Source organism: Pseudophryne corroboree, chromosome 1 (assembly GCF_028390025.1).
Source record: "Pseudophryne corroboree isolate aPseCor3 chromosome 1, aPseCor3.hap2, whole genome shotgun sequence".
NCBI lineage: Eukaryota > Metazoa > Chordata > Amphibia > Anura > Myobatrachidae > Pseudophryne > Pseudophryne corroboree.
Genome location: NC_086444.1, coordinates 902,374,486 through 902,391,938, shown reverse-complemented (window position 1 = coordinate 902,391,938; position 17,453 = coordinate 902,374,486). Strand labels below are relative to the sequence as shown.

Below are 17,453 nucleotides of genomic sequence, written 5' to 3'. Positions count from 1 at the left end.
AAGGTATGCAAAAGGGTGGGGTAAAACAAATGATTGAGGGTCTAGGTCGGGCATTCCCAAACACGGTACTCAAGGCACACTAACAGTGCAGGTTTTTGTGATATCCAGGCTTCAGCACAGGTGACTTAATTAGTAGCTCAATTATTTTGATTTAACCATCTGTGCTGCAGCCTGGATATCACTAAAACCTGCACTGTTGGTGTACCTTGAGGACCGTGGTTGGGAATGCCTGGTCTAGGTAGACTAGAGGAATGGTCAAGTGTGTGGCAATTACATTTTATTGTCAACAAATGCAAAATCATGCACTTGGGTCTCAAAAATCCAAAGGCTAAATATAGTATTAATGGCATTATACTGGAAACTACTGTGGAGGAAAGGGATCAAGGAGTCACTATTTCAGGTGACTTAAAGGCAGGTAAGCAATTTAACAAAGCAATGAGGAAGGCTAGTCATAATGCCACTGTATAGGTCATTGGTACGGCCTCATCTAGAATACGGTGTTCAATTCTGGAGACCATATCTTCAAAAGGATATTGATACATTAGAGCAGAGGTTCTCAAACTCGGTCCTCGGGGGCACACACAGTGCATGTTTTGCAGGTAACCCAGCAGGTGCACAGGAGTATTAATTACTCACTGACACATTTTAAAAGATCCACAGGTGGAGCTAATTATTTCACTTGCGATTCTGTGAGGAGACCTGCAAAACATGCACTGTGTGTGCCCCCGAGGACCGAGTTTGAGTACCTCTGCATTAGAGACTGTACAAAGAAGGGCAACTAAATCATAAAACATACCCAGAAAGATTAAGAAATCTCAATATGTATAGTTTGGAGCAGAAAAGGGAAAGGTGGGACATGATAGAAACTTTTAAATATATCAACTTTTAAATATACAGTTACAAAGTCCAGGAGGGAAACATTCTCCAAATGAAGAGAAGCAACAGGACACGAGGACATGCACTGAGACTAGAGGGGGTGGGGTTCAGGGGAAATTTGACGAAAAATTACTTCACAGAAAGGGTAGTGGACAAGTGGAATAGCCTCCCATCAGAGGTAGTAGAGGCTAAGACAGTAGAGCAATTTAAACATGCATGGGATAGACATAAGGATATCCTTACAAAGAAATAAGGATCACATAAGGTTTGAGATATAAATATGGTTAAAAAAAAAGGGGGGGGACTAGATGGGACAAGTGGTTCTTATCTGCCATCAAATTATATGTTTCTATGTTTCCATCTGTGCACAAGTATGAATACCCCTAAAACCTGGACTGTTAGGGTGCCTTGTGGACTGAGTTTGGGAAACCATGACCTAGAGTATGGGCTGTAACACACTGGCCGGTTTCTCCCGGATGGCAAAAAGCCGGACAAAGTTTGTCCGGCTTTTTGCCATCCGGGAGAAACCATCAGAGTCTCGCACACAGGACGGCTTTGAGCCGTGTGTGATGCTGTGTGCATGTGCAGCATCAGACACGGCTTCCGAAAAAACCGTTGTGTGTGAAAGCTCCCCTTCACACACACGGTTCACTGGCTGCAAAGACGGCCCGGCGGCCGCCCGGCCGCCGGAACTTCCAGTGGTGAGACCCGGCTGCAACCCGGCAGCCGGGCCGGGGCCATGCAGTGTGAAGGGACCCTACCCCTCACACTGTTAACTACAATGCCGGCACGGGAAAAAGCCGTCCGGCTTTTTCCCGGCCGGCAAAAGCCGGTTAGTGTGTTTTAGCCCTATACCTGTGAAACAGAGACCATGCTTGGTTTGTGCTCAGACATGCACTGTCAAGTGTGGGACCTTATATAGACAGGTGTGTGCCTTTCCAAATCATGTCCAGTCAACTGAATTTACCACAGGTGGACTCCAATTAAGCTGTAGGAACAGCTCAAGGATGATCAGTGGAAACAGGATGCACCTGAGCTCGATTTTGAGCTTTATAGCAAAGGCCGTGAGTACTTACGTACATGTGATTTCTTCGTTTTTTATTTTTAATACATTTGCAAAAATCTAAAAAAAAACTATTTTCACATTGTCATTATGGGGTATTGTGTGTAGAATTTTGAGGGATAAAATGAATTTATTCCATTTTAGAATAAGGCTGTAACATAACAAAATGTGGATAAAATGAAGCGCTGTGAATACTTTCCAGATGCACTGTATATATTCTTTACTGATATCTCTGATGTTTTTTTCCTTGAAGCTTAATATTTCTGACATATTTATGTAGGTACAGTATACTGTAAAATATATTAGTGCAGCCTGAAGATAATCCTGCAATTATGAATGGGAGCAAACAATGAGTGTGGATGAGAGATGTAGATCTTGTGAAGATCGAAGAGGTCAGATTGGATGATATTTTGTGATATGCAAAGAGATGTGGTTCGTGTAGTATGGTTAATGGCCTTCTGTGTGAGTAAAAGAGTTTTATATTGAATACAATAGAATACAGGTAACCACTCTAGGGGGGTCATACCGAGTTGTTCGCTCGTTGTCGATTTTCACTATACTGCGATTAGTCGCTTACTGCGCATGCGCAAGGTACGCAGAGCGCATGCGCTTAGTTATTTTACTAAAAACTTAGCTGTTTTGCTGTGGCTTCTACGGCACTTTTCAGTCGCACTGGTGTACGGTAAATGATTGACAGGAAAGGGGCGTTTCTGGGTAGTAACTCAGCGTTTTCCCGGCGTTGGCTAAAAAACGCAGGCGTGTCAGGGAAAAACGCGGGAGTGTCTGGAGAAAGGGGGGAGTGGCTGGGCGAACGCAGGGCGTGTTTGTGACGTCAAACCAGGAACGAAACGGCCTGAGCTGATCGCAGTGTAGGAGTAAGTCTCGAGCTACTCAGAAACTGCTAAGAATTTTCTATTCACAATTCTGCTAATCTTTTGTTCGCAATTCTGCTAAGCTAAGATACACTCCCAGTGGGTGGCGGCCTAGCGTGTGCAATGCTGCTAAAATCAGCTAGCGAGCGAACAACTCGGAATGACCCCCTAGGTACTGACAGAGCAGCTCCACAGACAATGAATGTCTAGCGAGAAAGATTAGCCTCGCAGCAGCATTCAAAATGGATTGTAGTGGTGAGAGTCTCTTTTTGGTAAGACCAGTAAGAAGACAATTGCAATAATCAATGCGGGAGATAATGAGATCAATGATTAGAGTTATTGCAGTATCTACAGTGCTCCAGGCATAGAGGAGGGTGCCCGAATGGAGGAGGCTGAACACGGGTTAAAACACCCCTGGTAACTACTATTGGTTGGTGGAAATTAGAGATGAGCAGGTTTGGTTCCTAGAGAACCGAACCCCCCCCCCCCCCCCCCCCCCAATGTCATGCACCAAACCCAGATCCGAGCAGCACGGCTTGGATCTTCCCTCCAGACTTGGAAACCAGAATGAGGCAAAACATCATCATCCCGCTGTCAGATTCTCATGGATTTTGGATTCCATATAAATAGCCACGTGTCACTGCCATTTCACTCTGGATTAGGAGAGTGAGGGAGATAGACCTCTGTCTCTCTGTGTGTGGTGGCATCGGGTGGGGTCAGTCTGTGCTCTGTAGGGGTGCTGCTCCTATCTGTGGTGCACCTGTGCTGTTAGGGGTGCTGTCCTGGCTGACACTGGTGGTTCATGTGCTGTTAGGGGTGCTGCAGCTGTACATGGGTGTTGCTGTCCTAGCTGTCACTGTGTTGTACAGGGGATAGAAGCACAGCCCTTCTGTAAGCTGTAAAACTTCAGGGGTGAAGTTGTTAAAATAAAAGCACACTGGTCCTGTATGCTGTAAAAATACAGGGATGCTGGCACAGTCTAGTATGCTGTAAAAATTCAGGGGTGCAGCTGTTGTTAAAATAAAAGCACACTGGTCCCGTTTTCTGTAAAAATACAGGGGTACTGGCCCAGTCATGTATGCTGTAAAAATTAAGGGGTGCAGTTGTTAAAATAAAAGCACACTGGTCCTGTACGCTGTAAAAATACATGGGTGCAGCTGTTAAAATAAAAGCACACTGGTTGTGTATGCTGTAAAAATTCAGGTGGTAGTTGCTAAAATAAAAGCACTCTGGTCCTGTATGCTGTAAAAATACAGGGGTGCTGTCCCAGTCTTGTATGCTGTAAAAATTCAGGGGTGCAGGCGGTAAAATAAAAGCACACTGGTCCTTTATGCTGTAAAAATACAGGGGTGCTGACACAGTCTTGTATGCTGTAAAAATTCAGGATTGCAGCTGTTGTTAAATAAGAGCACACTGGTCCTGTATGCCTTAAAAATACAGGGCTGCTGTTCCAGTCTTGTATGCTGTAAAAAATTAGCGGAGCAGTTGTTAAAATAAAAGCACACTGGTCCAGTATGCTGTAAAAATACAGGGGTGCAGCTGTTGTTAAAATAAAAGCACACTGGTCCTGTATGCTGTAAAAATACAGGGGTGCTGTCCCAGTCTTGTATGCATTAAAAATTCAGGGGTACAGTTGTTAAAATAAAAGCACACTGGTCCTATATGCTGTAAAAATACAGGGGTGCTGGCCCAGTCTTGTATGCTTTATAAATTCAGGATTGCAACTGTTGTTAAAATAAAAGCACACTGGTCGTGTATGCTGTAAAAATACAGGGGTGATGGCCCAGTCTTGTATGCTGTAAAAATTCAGGGGTGCAGTTGTTAAAATAAAAGCACACTGGTGCTGTATACTGGAAAAACATAGGGGTGCTGGCCCAGTCTTGTATGCTGTACAAATTCAGGGGTGCAGCTGTTCTTAAAAAAATAAAAGCACACTGGTCCTGTATGCTTTAAAATACAGGTGTGCTGTGAAAATAAAGGGGCACTGTTCTGTGTGCTGTAATATTAAAGGGGTGCTGTCCTTTGAATTGGAGAACAACAATTTGGAGGAAAAAATACTGGAAGGTCAGGAACCATTTTCAGTTCCTAGTACTAGTGCTGAAGCTGCTGCGGCTACCAATTATGACGATGCAATTCCATCAACGTCGCCTGCTAAGACCGATGCCCAATGTCATAGAGGGCATGTAAAATCCGAGACGCAAAAATTGATAATAAAAAAAAATGTATCTGATGAGAAACGTAAAATTGGCAATATGCCATTCACGACACAAAGTGGCAAGGAAAGGCTAAGGCCTTGGCCTATGTTCATGACTGGTGGTTCAGCTTCTCATGAGGATGGAAGCCCTCCTCCCTCTCGAAAAATTAAAAAAATTAAGCTTGTTAAAGAACAGGAAAAAACAACTGTGCGTTCAGCGATATCACAAATCCACAAGGACAGTCCAAGTGTGTCCATGGTTGCGATGTCTAGGCCTAACCTTCCCAAGACTGTATGGAAAGAGGAGGCTCCTACCACCATTTGCACGCCCCCTGCAAGTGCTGGGAGGAGCACCACCAATCCAGTTGCTGATATTGAGATTGAGGATGTCACTGTATACATACACCAGGATGAGTAGGATATTGGCGTAGCTGGCGCTGAGGAGGAAGTAGATGATTCTGATGGTGATGTGGTTTGTTTGAATAAGGCACCAGTGGAGACTGTTGTTGTCCATGGGATGAAAAACCCATTGTCATGCCTGGGCAAAATACCAAAAAAGACACCTCTTCGGTGGGAATTATTTCTCCACAAATCTGGGCAACAGGTGTCAAGCCATGTGTTGCCTTTGTTAATCCGTAATAAGTAGGGGTAAGGATGTTAACCACCTAGGAACATCCTCCCTTATACGTCACCTGCAGCACATTCATCAGAAGACATTGTCAAATTCATAAACATTTGGTAAGAGTGTAAGCAGTCCACTGACAACTAAATCCTTTCTTATTGTTGTAACCAAGCCTCACTACCAACTCCCTCAATGTCAATTTCCTCCTCAGTCAGGAAAGTAAGTAGTCCTGCAGGCCATGTCACTGGCATGACTGACGAGTCATCTCCTACCCGGGATTCCCCCGGTGGATCCTTGAGAGGTACGTCTACTGCTGATGCTGCCGCTGCTGTTGCTGCTGCTGGGAGTCGATCGTCATCCCAGAGGGGAAGTCGGAAGACCACTTGTACTACTTTAACTAAGCATTTGACTGTCCAACAGTCCTTTGCGAGGAAGATTAAATATGACCACAGTCACCCTGCTGCAAAGCGGATTACTGAGGCCATAACAACTATGCTGGTGTTAGAAGTGCATCCAGTATCCACCTTTAGTGCAGTGGGATTTAGACAGTTGATGGACGTACTGTGTACCCGGTACCAAATCCGGCCTAGATTCCACTTCAGTAGGCAAGAGATTCCTGGACTGCACAGGGACATTAAGAAAAGTGTCGTCAGTGTCCTGAAAAATGAGGTTGTACCCAGTGTCCACTTAACTACGGACATGGGGACAAGTGGAGCAGGGCAAACTAAGGAATACATGACTGTGACAGCCAATTGGGTAGATGTATTGCCTCCCGCAGCTACAACAGCTGTGGCATCAGTAGCAGCATCTCACAAACCCTGATTCGTTCCTAGGCAGGCTACGCTGTGTATCACCAGTTTCCGTAAGATGCACATCACTGACGACCTCTTATGGAAACTGAGGGACATCATCGCACAATGGCTTACCCCACTTAGACTCTCCTGGGGATTTGTGATATCTGACAACGCCACCAATATTGTGCGTACATTATATCTGGGCAAATACCAGCACATCCCATGTTTTGCACAATTAATTTGGTGGTGCAGAATTTTTTGGAAAATGACAGAGGCGTGAAGGAGATGCTATCGGTGGCCCGAAACATTGCGGGCCACTTTCGACATTCAGCGACCGCTGTACGAAGACTGGAGCGCCAGCAAACACTCCTGAACCTGTCCTGCAATCACCTGAAGCAAGAGGTGGTAATAAGGTGGAATTCAACTCTATATGCTTCAGAGCATGGAAGAGCAGAAAAAGGCCATTCAAGCCTATACGTCCACCTATGATATAGGCAAAGGAGGGGGAATGCACCTGACTCAAGTGCAGTGGAGAATGATTTCCATGTTGTGCAAGGTTCTCCAACCCTTCAAACTTGCCACACGTGAAGTCAGTTCAGACACTGCTAGCTAGAGTCAGGTCATTCCCCTCATCAGGCTTTTGCAGAAGCTGCTGGAGAAATTTAAGGAGGAGCTAAGACGGAGCGATTCCGCTAAGTATGTGGGGCTTGTGGATGGAGCCCTTCATTCGCTTTGCCTGGATTCAAGGGTGGTCAATCTGTTGAAATCAAAGCACTACATTTTGGCCACCATGCTCGATCCTAGGTTTAAAGCCTACGTTACAGCTCTATTTCCGGCAGATACTGCCGGAAAGTCTGCAGAGGTTCAAAGACCTGCTGGTAAGAAAAATGTCAACTCAAGCAGAACATGACCCATCAACAGCTCCTCCTTCATTCTCTCCAGCAACTGGGGCTGCGAGGAAAAGGATAATATTTCCGAGCCCACTGGTGGTGATGCAGAGCAGTCAGGAGCAAGTGTTGACATCTGGTCCAGGCTGAAGGAGATGCCAACAATTACTGACATGTCTACTGTTACTGCATATGATGCTGTCACCGTTGAAAGAATGGTGGATGATTATATGGGTGACAGTATCACTGTAGGCATGTCAGACAGTCCGTATGTATACTGGCAGGAAAAAGAGGCAATTTGGAGGCCGTTGCACAAACTGGCTTTATTTTACCTAAGTTGCCCCCCATCCAGTGTGTACTCCGAAAGAGTGTTTAGTGCAGCCAGTAACCTTGTCAGCGATCGGTATAGGAGGTTACGTCCACAAAATGTGGAGAAGATGATGTTCATCAAAATGAATTATAAATTCCTCCAGGAAGACCTTTACCAGCAATTGCCTCCAGAAAGTACACAGGGACCTGTGATGGTGGATTCCAGTGGGGACGAATTAATAATCTGTGAGGATGAGGATGTACTGTACAAACTGAAAGGGGTGACAAGGATGAGGATGTACTGTACTCACTGAAAGGGGTGAAGAATCAGAGGATGAGGATGAGGACAATATTTTGCCTCTGTAGAGCCAGTTTGTGCAAGGAGAGGTTAACTGCTTCTTTTTTGGTGGGGGGATTAATTGCTTCTTTTTTTATGGGGGCCCAAACAAACCAATCATTTCAGCCACAGTCGTGTGGCAAACCCTGTCGCTGAAATGATTGGTTTGTTAAAGTGTGCATGTCCTGTTTATACAACATAAGGGTGCATGGGAGGGCCCAAGGACAAATCCATCTTGCACCTCTTTTTTTTTTCCTTTGAATTATATGTTCTTTGGGGCCTATTTTTTAAAAGTGCCATCCTGTCTGCCACTGCAGTGCCACTCCTAGATGGGCCGGGTGTTTGTGCCGTCCACTTGTGTTGCTAAGCTTAGTCATCCAGCGACCTCAGTGCAACCTTTTGGCCTAAAAACAGTATTGTGAGTTGTGAGGTGTTCAGAATAGACTGGAAATGAATGTTATTGAGGTTAATAATATCATAGGATCAAAGGTGGTCATTCCAAGTTGATCGCAGTCAGCAACTTTTTGCTGCTGCTGCAATCAACTAATCCCCGCCTATGGGGGAGTGTATTTTAGCATAGCAGGGCTGTGATTGCTTGTGCAGCCCTGCTATGCTTAAAAAAATTTCTGCAAAACAAGACTAGCCCTGCAGCTACTTACCCTGTGCGACGGATCCAGCGATGAAGGTCCCGGTCCTGACGTCAGACATCCGCCCTCCGTTCGCCTGGACACGCCTGCGTTCTTCTTACCACTCCCTGAAAATGGCCTCCAACGGTGAGTATCCGCCCCGGAACACCTCTCCACTGTCAATCTTCTTCCGTCCAGTGCTGCATCCTTTTTTTTCATTGGACGCTCCGTTGCCTTGCGACGTCTATCGCCGGGCAACGACGCGCTTGCACAATGCACACACCACGCATGCGCAGTTCCGACCCATTCGCACCGCAGTGCAGAACCGCTGCGTGCGAACAGGTCGGAATGACCCCCAAATTCTGTGATTTTAGCTGTTACATTACGTTTTTTTCAAAAATCATCCAGATCCAAAACCATAACCAAAACACAAAAGGGTGGTTTTGGCAAAACCAAACCAGATCTAAAACATGAGCTGGGATCCAGATCCAAAACCAAAACACAAAACCCGAAAAGTGTCCGGCGCACATCTCTAGTGGAAATATAATTAATTCTATTTTGGAAATATTACATTTGAGGTGGAGAGATAACATCCAAGATGAAATGGCAGAAAGTCATGAGGTGCAATTTACAAATAACCGGTGAAACATGAGTGTGTCTAAAACTGTTACAGATGTTATGCCCCATTGTTTGTGGAAACTGCAGAGAGCATGGGACATCCTGCCACAATGACAGTCACAGCAGCTGCTGGGAGTTTTATTGAGACCTTTGGTTAGAAGTGCCATACAATATCTGACAATTAAAGTTATCAAAACCTGAAATAATATTTTGCTATATTGTTGAAGAGGATAAACTGTAGTGTATTGCCTTCCTAATGATATCAAAATAGATATTTATAACAAAAATATTTAGAAATTTGTCATATGATTAATCCTTTGTAGGTCCAGATATATGAAGAAGACTTTAAACAAGAAAGAGCTGACAGAGAGAGGATAAACAAAGAAAAAGAGGAACTGCAGCAAATTAACCAGAGGTTAAGGTACCAGCTGAGAATAAATAAGAAGGTGAGGCTTCTATACAGTAGTTATGGTAATAGTAGATTGCAATTCCCTCTTGTATTGTGTATAAAACATTAGGGGTGATCTACTAAAGTAAATAACATTTTCACAAGCTAGGTGTATCTGAATCATACATACCTACTTTACCGGATTCTGCGGGAGACACCCGGTTTCTCGAGTAGTCCCCCGCAACCCGAGAAAAGTGGGCACACCTCCCGCATTCTGCCCACTTCCTAGTGAAGTGGGCAGAATGTTGAGAAAAACACAGTGAAATTGTGGACTGGCTGAAGGGGCGGAGCCTAATGATGCGGTCATATGATAATATCATCATTTAGCTCCACCCCCTATGCAAATATTAACCAACCATGAACTTGTCCTGGTGAGTAGGCGGGGCTTAAAAATGCAATTATCTCAGCCCCACCCTCATCGCCGCCCACCTGTTTCTCCTCTCTGGCCATCTCCCGGAGAGGAGATCTAAAATGACGGTAAGTATGATCTGAGCTTGTCTTCTTCTTGAAGGAACTTGTGCTTAGTAATTGGGGAGTAGTAGCATCCAACATCAGCATTTAACAAAAATTGCATGCAGGGACATGGAATCTGACAGCAGCTCATCCCTGCCATGTCACTAAAGTGATCACTTTATCTCCATAGCACTACTTCACATGCACAATCATTAGGCTAGACATGTGCAAGTAGCCATTGCCAGGGATCCTCTCCCAATAAATAATGGGTGTGCGCATTTTTGGGGTTTTGTGATTTGGTTTTGGATCTGGATCTCCTTCGTGTTTTGGATCTGTATTAGTTTTGGCAAAAAATCATAAAAACAGCTAAAATTACTGCATTTGGGGGTGTTTTTGTTCCTGCAGTATTATTAACTTCAATAACATTAATTTCCACTCATTTCCAGTCTATTTTGAACACCTCAAAACTCACAATATTGTTTTCATCTAGTTTAAGCCAAAGGTTGCACCGAGGTAGCTGGATAACTAATCTAAGCGACAGAAGTCACGGTACATACACGTGGCACATCTAGTAGTGGCACTGCAGTGGTAGACAGGATATCAGTTTTATAAACTATGCCAAAAAATGCTCCAAAGAGCACATAATGTAAAGAAAAGAGGTGCAAGATGGAATTGTCCTAGGGCTCTCCCACCAATCCTTTTGTTGTATATTAAACAAACCAATCATTTCAGCGACAGGGACTGTCACTTGTGGCTGAAATGATTGGTTTGTTTGGACTCCCATAAAACAAGCTGGCAATGGGTAGTACGCAAACTGGCTTTAGTACTTAAATAGGAACAATGTCGTCGTCAGCATCCGATTCCTCACCCCCATCAGTGTGCACATCTTCTTCACAGACCATTAATTCGTCCCCGCTGGAATCCACCATCACAGGTCCCTCTGTACTTTTGGAGGTAATTGCTGGTAAAGGTCTTACTTGTGGAATTTGTAATTCATTTTGATGAACATCCTCTTCTCCACATTTTGGGGAAGTAACCTCCTATGCCGATCGCTGACAAGGTTCCCGGTTGTGCTAAAAACTCTTTCTGAGTACACACTGGAGGGGGGGAATTAAGTAAAATAAAACCAATTTGTGCAAGGGCCTCCAAATTGCCTCTTTTTCCTGCCAGTGTGAAACAGACTGTCTGACATGCCTATTTGGATGCTATTACTGAAATAGTCATCAACCATTCTTTCAATGGTGATAGCATCATCATATGAAGTGACAGTAGACATGTCAGTAATTGCAGGTAGCTTCTTCAGTCCGGACCAGATGTCAAAACTTGTTCTTGATGGATCGTTATCACCGATAGCGGGTCTCTTTGGAAAATGTAGTTGTTTCTTCGCAGCCACAGTTGCCAGAGAAAATGAAGGAGGAGATGTTGCCATGTCACATTCTGCTTGAGCTTACAATTTTCTCACCAACAGCTATTTGCATCTCTGCAGATTTGTGCCTGTTGGAAAGAAAGATAGCAGGAGCTGAAACGGAGTGATTCCACTAAGTATGTCGGACTTGTAGATGAAGTCCTTCAATCGCTTTGCCAGGATTCAAGGGTCGTCAATCTCTTGAAATCAGATCACTATATTTTGGCAACCGTACTTGATCCTAGATTGAAGTCATACATTGTGTAAGACTGGAGTGCAAGCAAACAGTCTTGAATTTTCCCTGCCATCACCTGAAGCAAGAGGTGGTAACGAGATGGAATTCTACCCTTTATATGCTTCACCGGATGGAGGAGCAGCAAAAGGCCATTCAAGCCTTTACATCCACATATGATATAAGGAAAGGAGTAGGAATGCACATGAGTCAAGCACAGTGGAAAATTATTTCGGTGTTGTGCAAGGTTCTCAAACCATTCGAAGTTACAACATGTGAAGTGAGTTTGGGCACTGCCAGCTTGAGTCAGGTCATTCCCCTCATCAGGCATTTGCAAAAGCAGCTGGAGAAAGTTAAGCAGGAGCTGAAATGGAGTGATTCCACTAAGTATGTCGGACTTGTAGATGAAGTCCTTCGATTGCTTTGCCAGGATTCAAGGGTCGTCAATCTCTTGAAATCAGATCACTATATTTTGGCAACCGTACTCGATCCTAGATTTAAGTCATACACAATGTATGACTTAAATCTAGGATCAAGTACGGTTGCCAAAATATAGTGATCTGATTTCAAGAGATTGATGCCCTCAATGCCATTGGGCATTGGCCTTAGCAGATGATGTTGCTGGACTTGCATTGTCAATCTCATGACTAGAGGCAACAGCTTCAGCACTAGTAGTAGGAAGTGGTTCCTGATCTTTCAATTGTTTGTCCTCCATTTCTATCATCACGAAGTGGGGTACAGCAACAGTGTTGCACAAATGACTCATAAATATTTAAAATAATTACACACTGTGGTTGACTGCACCAACAGCATCGCACAAATAAGTCAGAAATATGTAGATGTATTTTTTATATCACACACCGGTGGTTACAGTGTCACACAAATGAGTCAGAAATATATTTATTAATTACACACTGTGGTTGACTTCACCTACAGTCTCGCTCAAATGAGTCAGAAATATGTAGATGTATTTTTTATATAACATCGGCGGTTACAGTGTCGCACAAATTAGTCAGAAATATATATAATAATTACACACTGCGGTTGACTGCACCGACAGCATCGCACAATACATGCATGAGTAGGAAATAATATATTGCGGTCTGACCAGCAGTGTCACAGTACTTATGGAAAAAAAATTGTATAGTACACTATAATTATAATTTTTAGAATTATAATTTTAGGCTTTTTGTTTTTAACTTTTATTATTTTAATTTTACACTGGAGCAGAGCCCCTGGATGGAAGGACAGATTACCCCTTTCAGATACAGTAGGCAGTGATAGCACCCCTTTTTCAGATAGAGCAGACAGAGAGAGCACCCCTTTCAGATACAGCAGACAGTGAGAGCACTCCTTTTTTAAGATACAGCAGACAGAGAGAGCACCCCTTTCAGATACAGCAGACAAAGAGAGCACCCCTTTCAGATACAGCAGACAGGGCACCCCTTTCAGATACAGCAGAAAGAGAGCACCTCTTTCAGATACAGCAGACAGAGCACCTGCCCCACGCCATACCAGACACAGTACTGGAGACGGACATGTCCGTCCATTACACTCTCCACAGTAGAGTGAAGATGGCGCCGATGCACGGGACTTACTTACAGTATATAGAATACAAAATCCGTGAGAATCTGACAGCGGGAAGATGACGTTTGGCCTCGCTTTGGAATCTGAGTAAGGTGGGAAGTCCCAAGCCAAACTCAGATACCGCCTCGGATCGCAATGTTCAGGGGAGTTCGGTTCCCTGGGAACCAAACCTGCTAAGTTCAGCTGCTTATAAGCACATTAAATGCAGAAATAGGATCACACTTCACACCTCAACATGGGCCTAACTAGGGTGGTGCAGACAGTGCATTTGTACTGTGGTCGCACCGGCCGCTTCCACCCGCATAAAGCGTAGAGGATTTATCTGGCATAATGAGTAAGTGCACCAGGATTACATAGATGTTGCACCATGTGCAAAAAAGTGTAACTAAGTTGCCTGACTTGGGAAGCATGCTTCCAGGCATTATATTGTACATGCAGATCCCAGAGCTCCTGGCTTCCTCCTCTCTGGCAGTCTCCACCTCCACATCCTCCTTGCTGTGCTGTCTCCTGCAGATGTGTCTCAGGGCACGGGCATAGCTATCATAGGTGCAGAGAGTGCAACTGCTATGGGGCCCAGAGCTGAGAGGGGCCCATCTTCCCTGCAAAGTCACATGTGCCATATACATTTTTGCCATTGGGTGATGCAGAGGCACTTACAAACTTTTGCCTTGTAGCTTACAATACATCTAGTTATGCCCCTGGACCTTCTCATTATAATGTGGTATAAAATGAACAGGAGGGCACTATACTGTTACATAATAAGAACTGGAGGCACTGTAATATAGCATAATATGAACTTGAGATACTGTATGTCAGAATATGAATTTGGGGTAATATGTGGCATAATGTGTACTGGCAGCCATACAATATGACATAATGTGAACTAGGGCACTACTATTGGATATAAATTTAACAACTGCTGCCGAGAGGTGTGTCTCTAGAAGCATTTGGACAGGGGCACCTTCAAATGTTGCTATGGGGCCCACAAAGTACTGGCTACACTCCTCTCTCAGGGCCGTAACTACGTGTGTGCCAGGTGTGCCTGGCACACAGAGCAGTCACTCTGTGGGCGCATCCCCGTTCCAAGGGTACTTTAGTCAGCGGCATTGTAATGAGTCAAACTGATTCATTACAAGCTGTCTGAGTGAGGAGAGGAGCAGCAGCTACGGGGACAGTGGAGAAGGAGGAAGAGGGAGGGAGACTCGGGAGCCACAGCAGCGCACTGTAATTGGTGGTGGCGCCATTGCAGCTGTCCCTCTCCTTACACATAGGCTGGCTGCTCCCGCTGTGAATGCTGGGATGAGGGAAGTGCATCCCAGTATTCCCAGCGGTGGCGGACAGCCTATGTGGAAGGAGAGGGACAGCTGCAGAGGCGCCGCCACCAATCACAGTGCACTGCTGCGGCTCCCGAGTCCCCCTCCTTCCTCCTTCTCCCCTGCCCGGGATCTGCCTGACTGCCTGCACCGAGGAGCCTGTCTGCCGTAATGTATTAAAACAGGGACTGTCTGCTGTAATGTGTAAAAAGGGTAACTGTCTGCCGTAATGTGTAAAAATAGGGACTGTCTGCCGTAATGTGTAAAAAGGGGGACGCTGTCTGCAGTAATGTGTTAAAAGGGGGACGCTGTCCGCCTTAAGGTGTAAAAATGGGGACGCTGTCTGCCGTAATGTGTAAAAATTTGGGCGCTGTCTGCCGTAATGTGTAAAAAGTGGGACTTGTAAATGCTGATTTACATACAGGACTAAAAGCAACACTTTAAAAAGACATTTCATACACTTTAAATGGAGCCGCTGCGGCCGCTATACATAATCCTCAACCTACGTACTTATTACACCATTAGCGTACAGATCCCCGTACTGTGTACGTACTTTGAGTACAAACACCGCGCTGGCTGTACATAGTACACTCAGTGCGTACACACCCAAAGATACACCATGAACCCTTAACAGCTATGCATGTGATAGTAATAAACTTATAACCTTAGCAGGGAAAGGAAAACACGACACCAGTTTGCATCTAAAATGCCGGGTTTCCGACACCACAACATATTACTGAAAGGGGGTTACAATAACAAAGCAATACAATACAATAGAATAATGGCTACAGTCAATGGTACATACGTGTTTGGTTTTCGCTGCGCTACCCAGTCTGGTCCTCAGTCATCTAGATAGATAACCTTTAGAGTCTGTCTCTGACCAGGCCTGCAGCTGGCTCCTTTATACAATCTTCCAAAACTTAACACAATGGATACTGTAATCTCTTTGTCCATTGGACACAGGGATGGTCATTTACAGTACAGGAGAGGTCATAGGTTGGTTTGAATAGGTGGGCGATGTCTGTTCCAGATGCACTTGTGGGTGGTCTCCTCTGGGTTCCCGCCGCATACCTAATGTACAGTAAATACAGTTTATATCTATATTCTGCTCCTGCACATAACTATTCGCAGGAACGTGCGATCTACTGCAAACCAACACCGGAATATTACCCTTAAAATACCCTACAGCTGGATACCAAACACCACCTTATAACCTTGTTCTGTCCCCTCCTATCCTGTAAAGGTGAATCCCTTTGTTCTGATACCATTTAAACTGTTGTAACTTGCTGGTGTGGTGCAGGGAGACTATGTGTACATGGGCCCTCATTCCGAGTTGTTCGCTCGCAAGGCGATTTTAGCAGAGTTACACACGCTAAGCCGCCGCCTACTGGGAGTGAATCTTAGCTTCTTAAAATTGCGAACGATGTATTCACAATATTGCGATTACAAACTACTTAGCAGTTTCAGAGTAGCTTCAGACTTACTCGGCATCTGCGATCAGTTCAGTGCTTGTCGTTCCTGGTTTGACGTCACAAACACACCCAGCGTTCGCCCAGACACTCCCCCGTTTCTCCAGCCACTCCCGCGTTTTTTCCGGAAACGGTAGCGTTTTTATCCACACGCCCATAAAACGCCGTGTTTCCGCCCAGTAACACCCATTTCCTGTCAATCACATTACGATCGGCGGAGCGAAGAAAAAGCCGTGAGTAAAAAAACTATCTTCAAAGCAAAATTACTTGGCGCAGTCGCAGTGCGAACATTGCGCATGCGTACTAAGCAGAAAAACGCTGCGATGCGAAGAAATTTACCGAGCGAACGACTCGGAATGAGGGCCATTATGCACTATTTGGATTAAATATGTAATGTGTTTTGATAGCTTTTCCATGCATTCACAAACTCTACCGTAAATACTCAAACCACGCGCTAATGCGCAGGACCGCGGGAGTGACCATACGCAAATTGCAAATATGCGCACTCATGGCAGAACAAGTACATGCACGGAGGCCATCTGTGTGTAGTTTGTACGTTATGCGTGTACTGCAATATTTTTCGACTTTGACAGTCCACCCTTTGGCAGTCACCAATAACTGCCACTATCTAATCAATAAACAGAAAAATATCTATACAATATCTGCAGAAGCTTGGATGGTCGGGGGAGAGTTGTAGGTGGGAAATGTAGGACCTAGTGGGATAGCAAAAGCATGTATGTATGAATCCATGTCTAAGGGGCATGTATCATTGTGCCGTATATGTTCTACATAACTTCGAGGTATTGCGAAGTATACATTAAATCCTTCTCATCCCGTATTAAGGGTCTGTAAATGGGCCAACAAACACTACCGAGCTCTTTTCGGCTTCTTGTTCCAACAAATTGGGTGTACATTTAGTTAATAATACATGGAGGGGGAAACATATGTGAATGCTAGTATATGTAGATATCACCTGTCGACTATGTGTGCCATTAGCTGGAGGTTGCAGAGATGAAGATAAGACACATATATAAAAATACATACACATAAACATTTTGGGTAGGGCTGACGTCTTTTCCGGATGGATGTATCTGGGCAGAGGGGGAGACAAAGAAAAATGGGTGAAAGAAACAAGCCATGAAACTCATTTGCAATCCTTATCATAACACTGTGTCTATAGATGGGTCGTAGATTAAATCTGCTGCTATTACAGCGCCCTCGCTCCTTAGACTCATCAAATATGTGCCGTGCTTGCGCCGCATTAGGATTTGAACACACCTAAATATCGAACCAATAATTATGACGACTCCCAGGATACAAAGGAGAAACTTCCCCACACTCATAATGA

At 44.6% G+C, this 17,453-nt stretch overlaps 1 protein-coding gene across 2 annotated transcripts in view; it reads left to right on the top strand.

Annotated features, from left to right (window-relative positions):
* Nucleotides 1-17,453, top strand: part of TNIP3 (TNFAIP3 interacting protein 3) — a 142,432-nt gene that overhangs the window by 73,817 nt on the left and 51,162 nt on the right. For both annotated transcript variants that reach the window (XM_063941603.1, XM_063941602.1), the window contains exon 7: nt 9,522-9,644. In XM_063941603.1, coding sequence (XP_063797673.1) covers nt 9,522-9,644 — 123 coding nt within the window. The remainder of the gene's footprint in view (nt 1-9,521; nt 9,645-17,453) is intronic.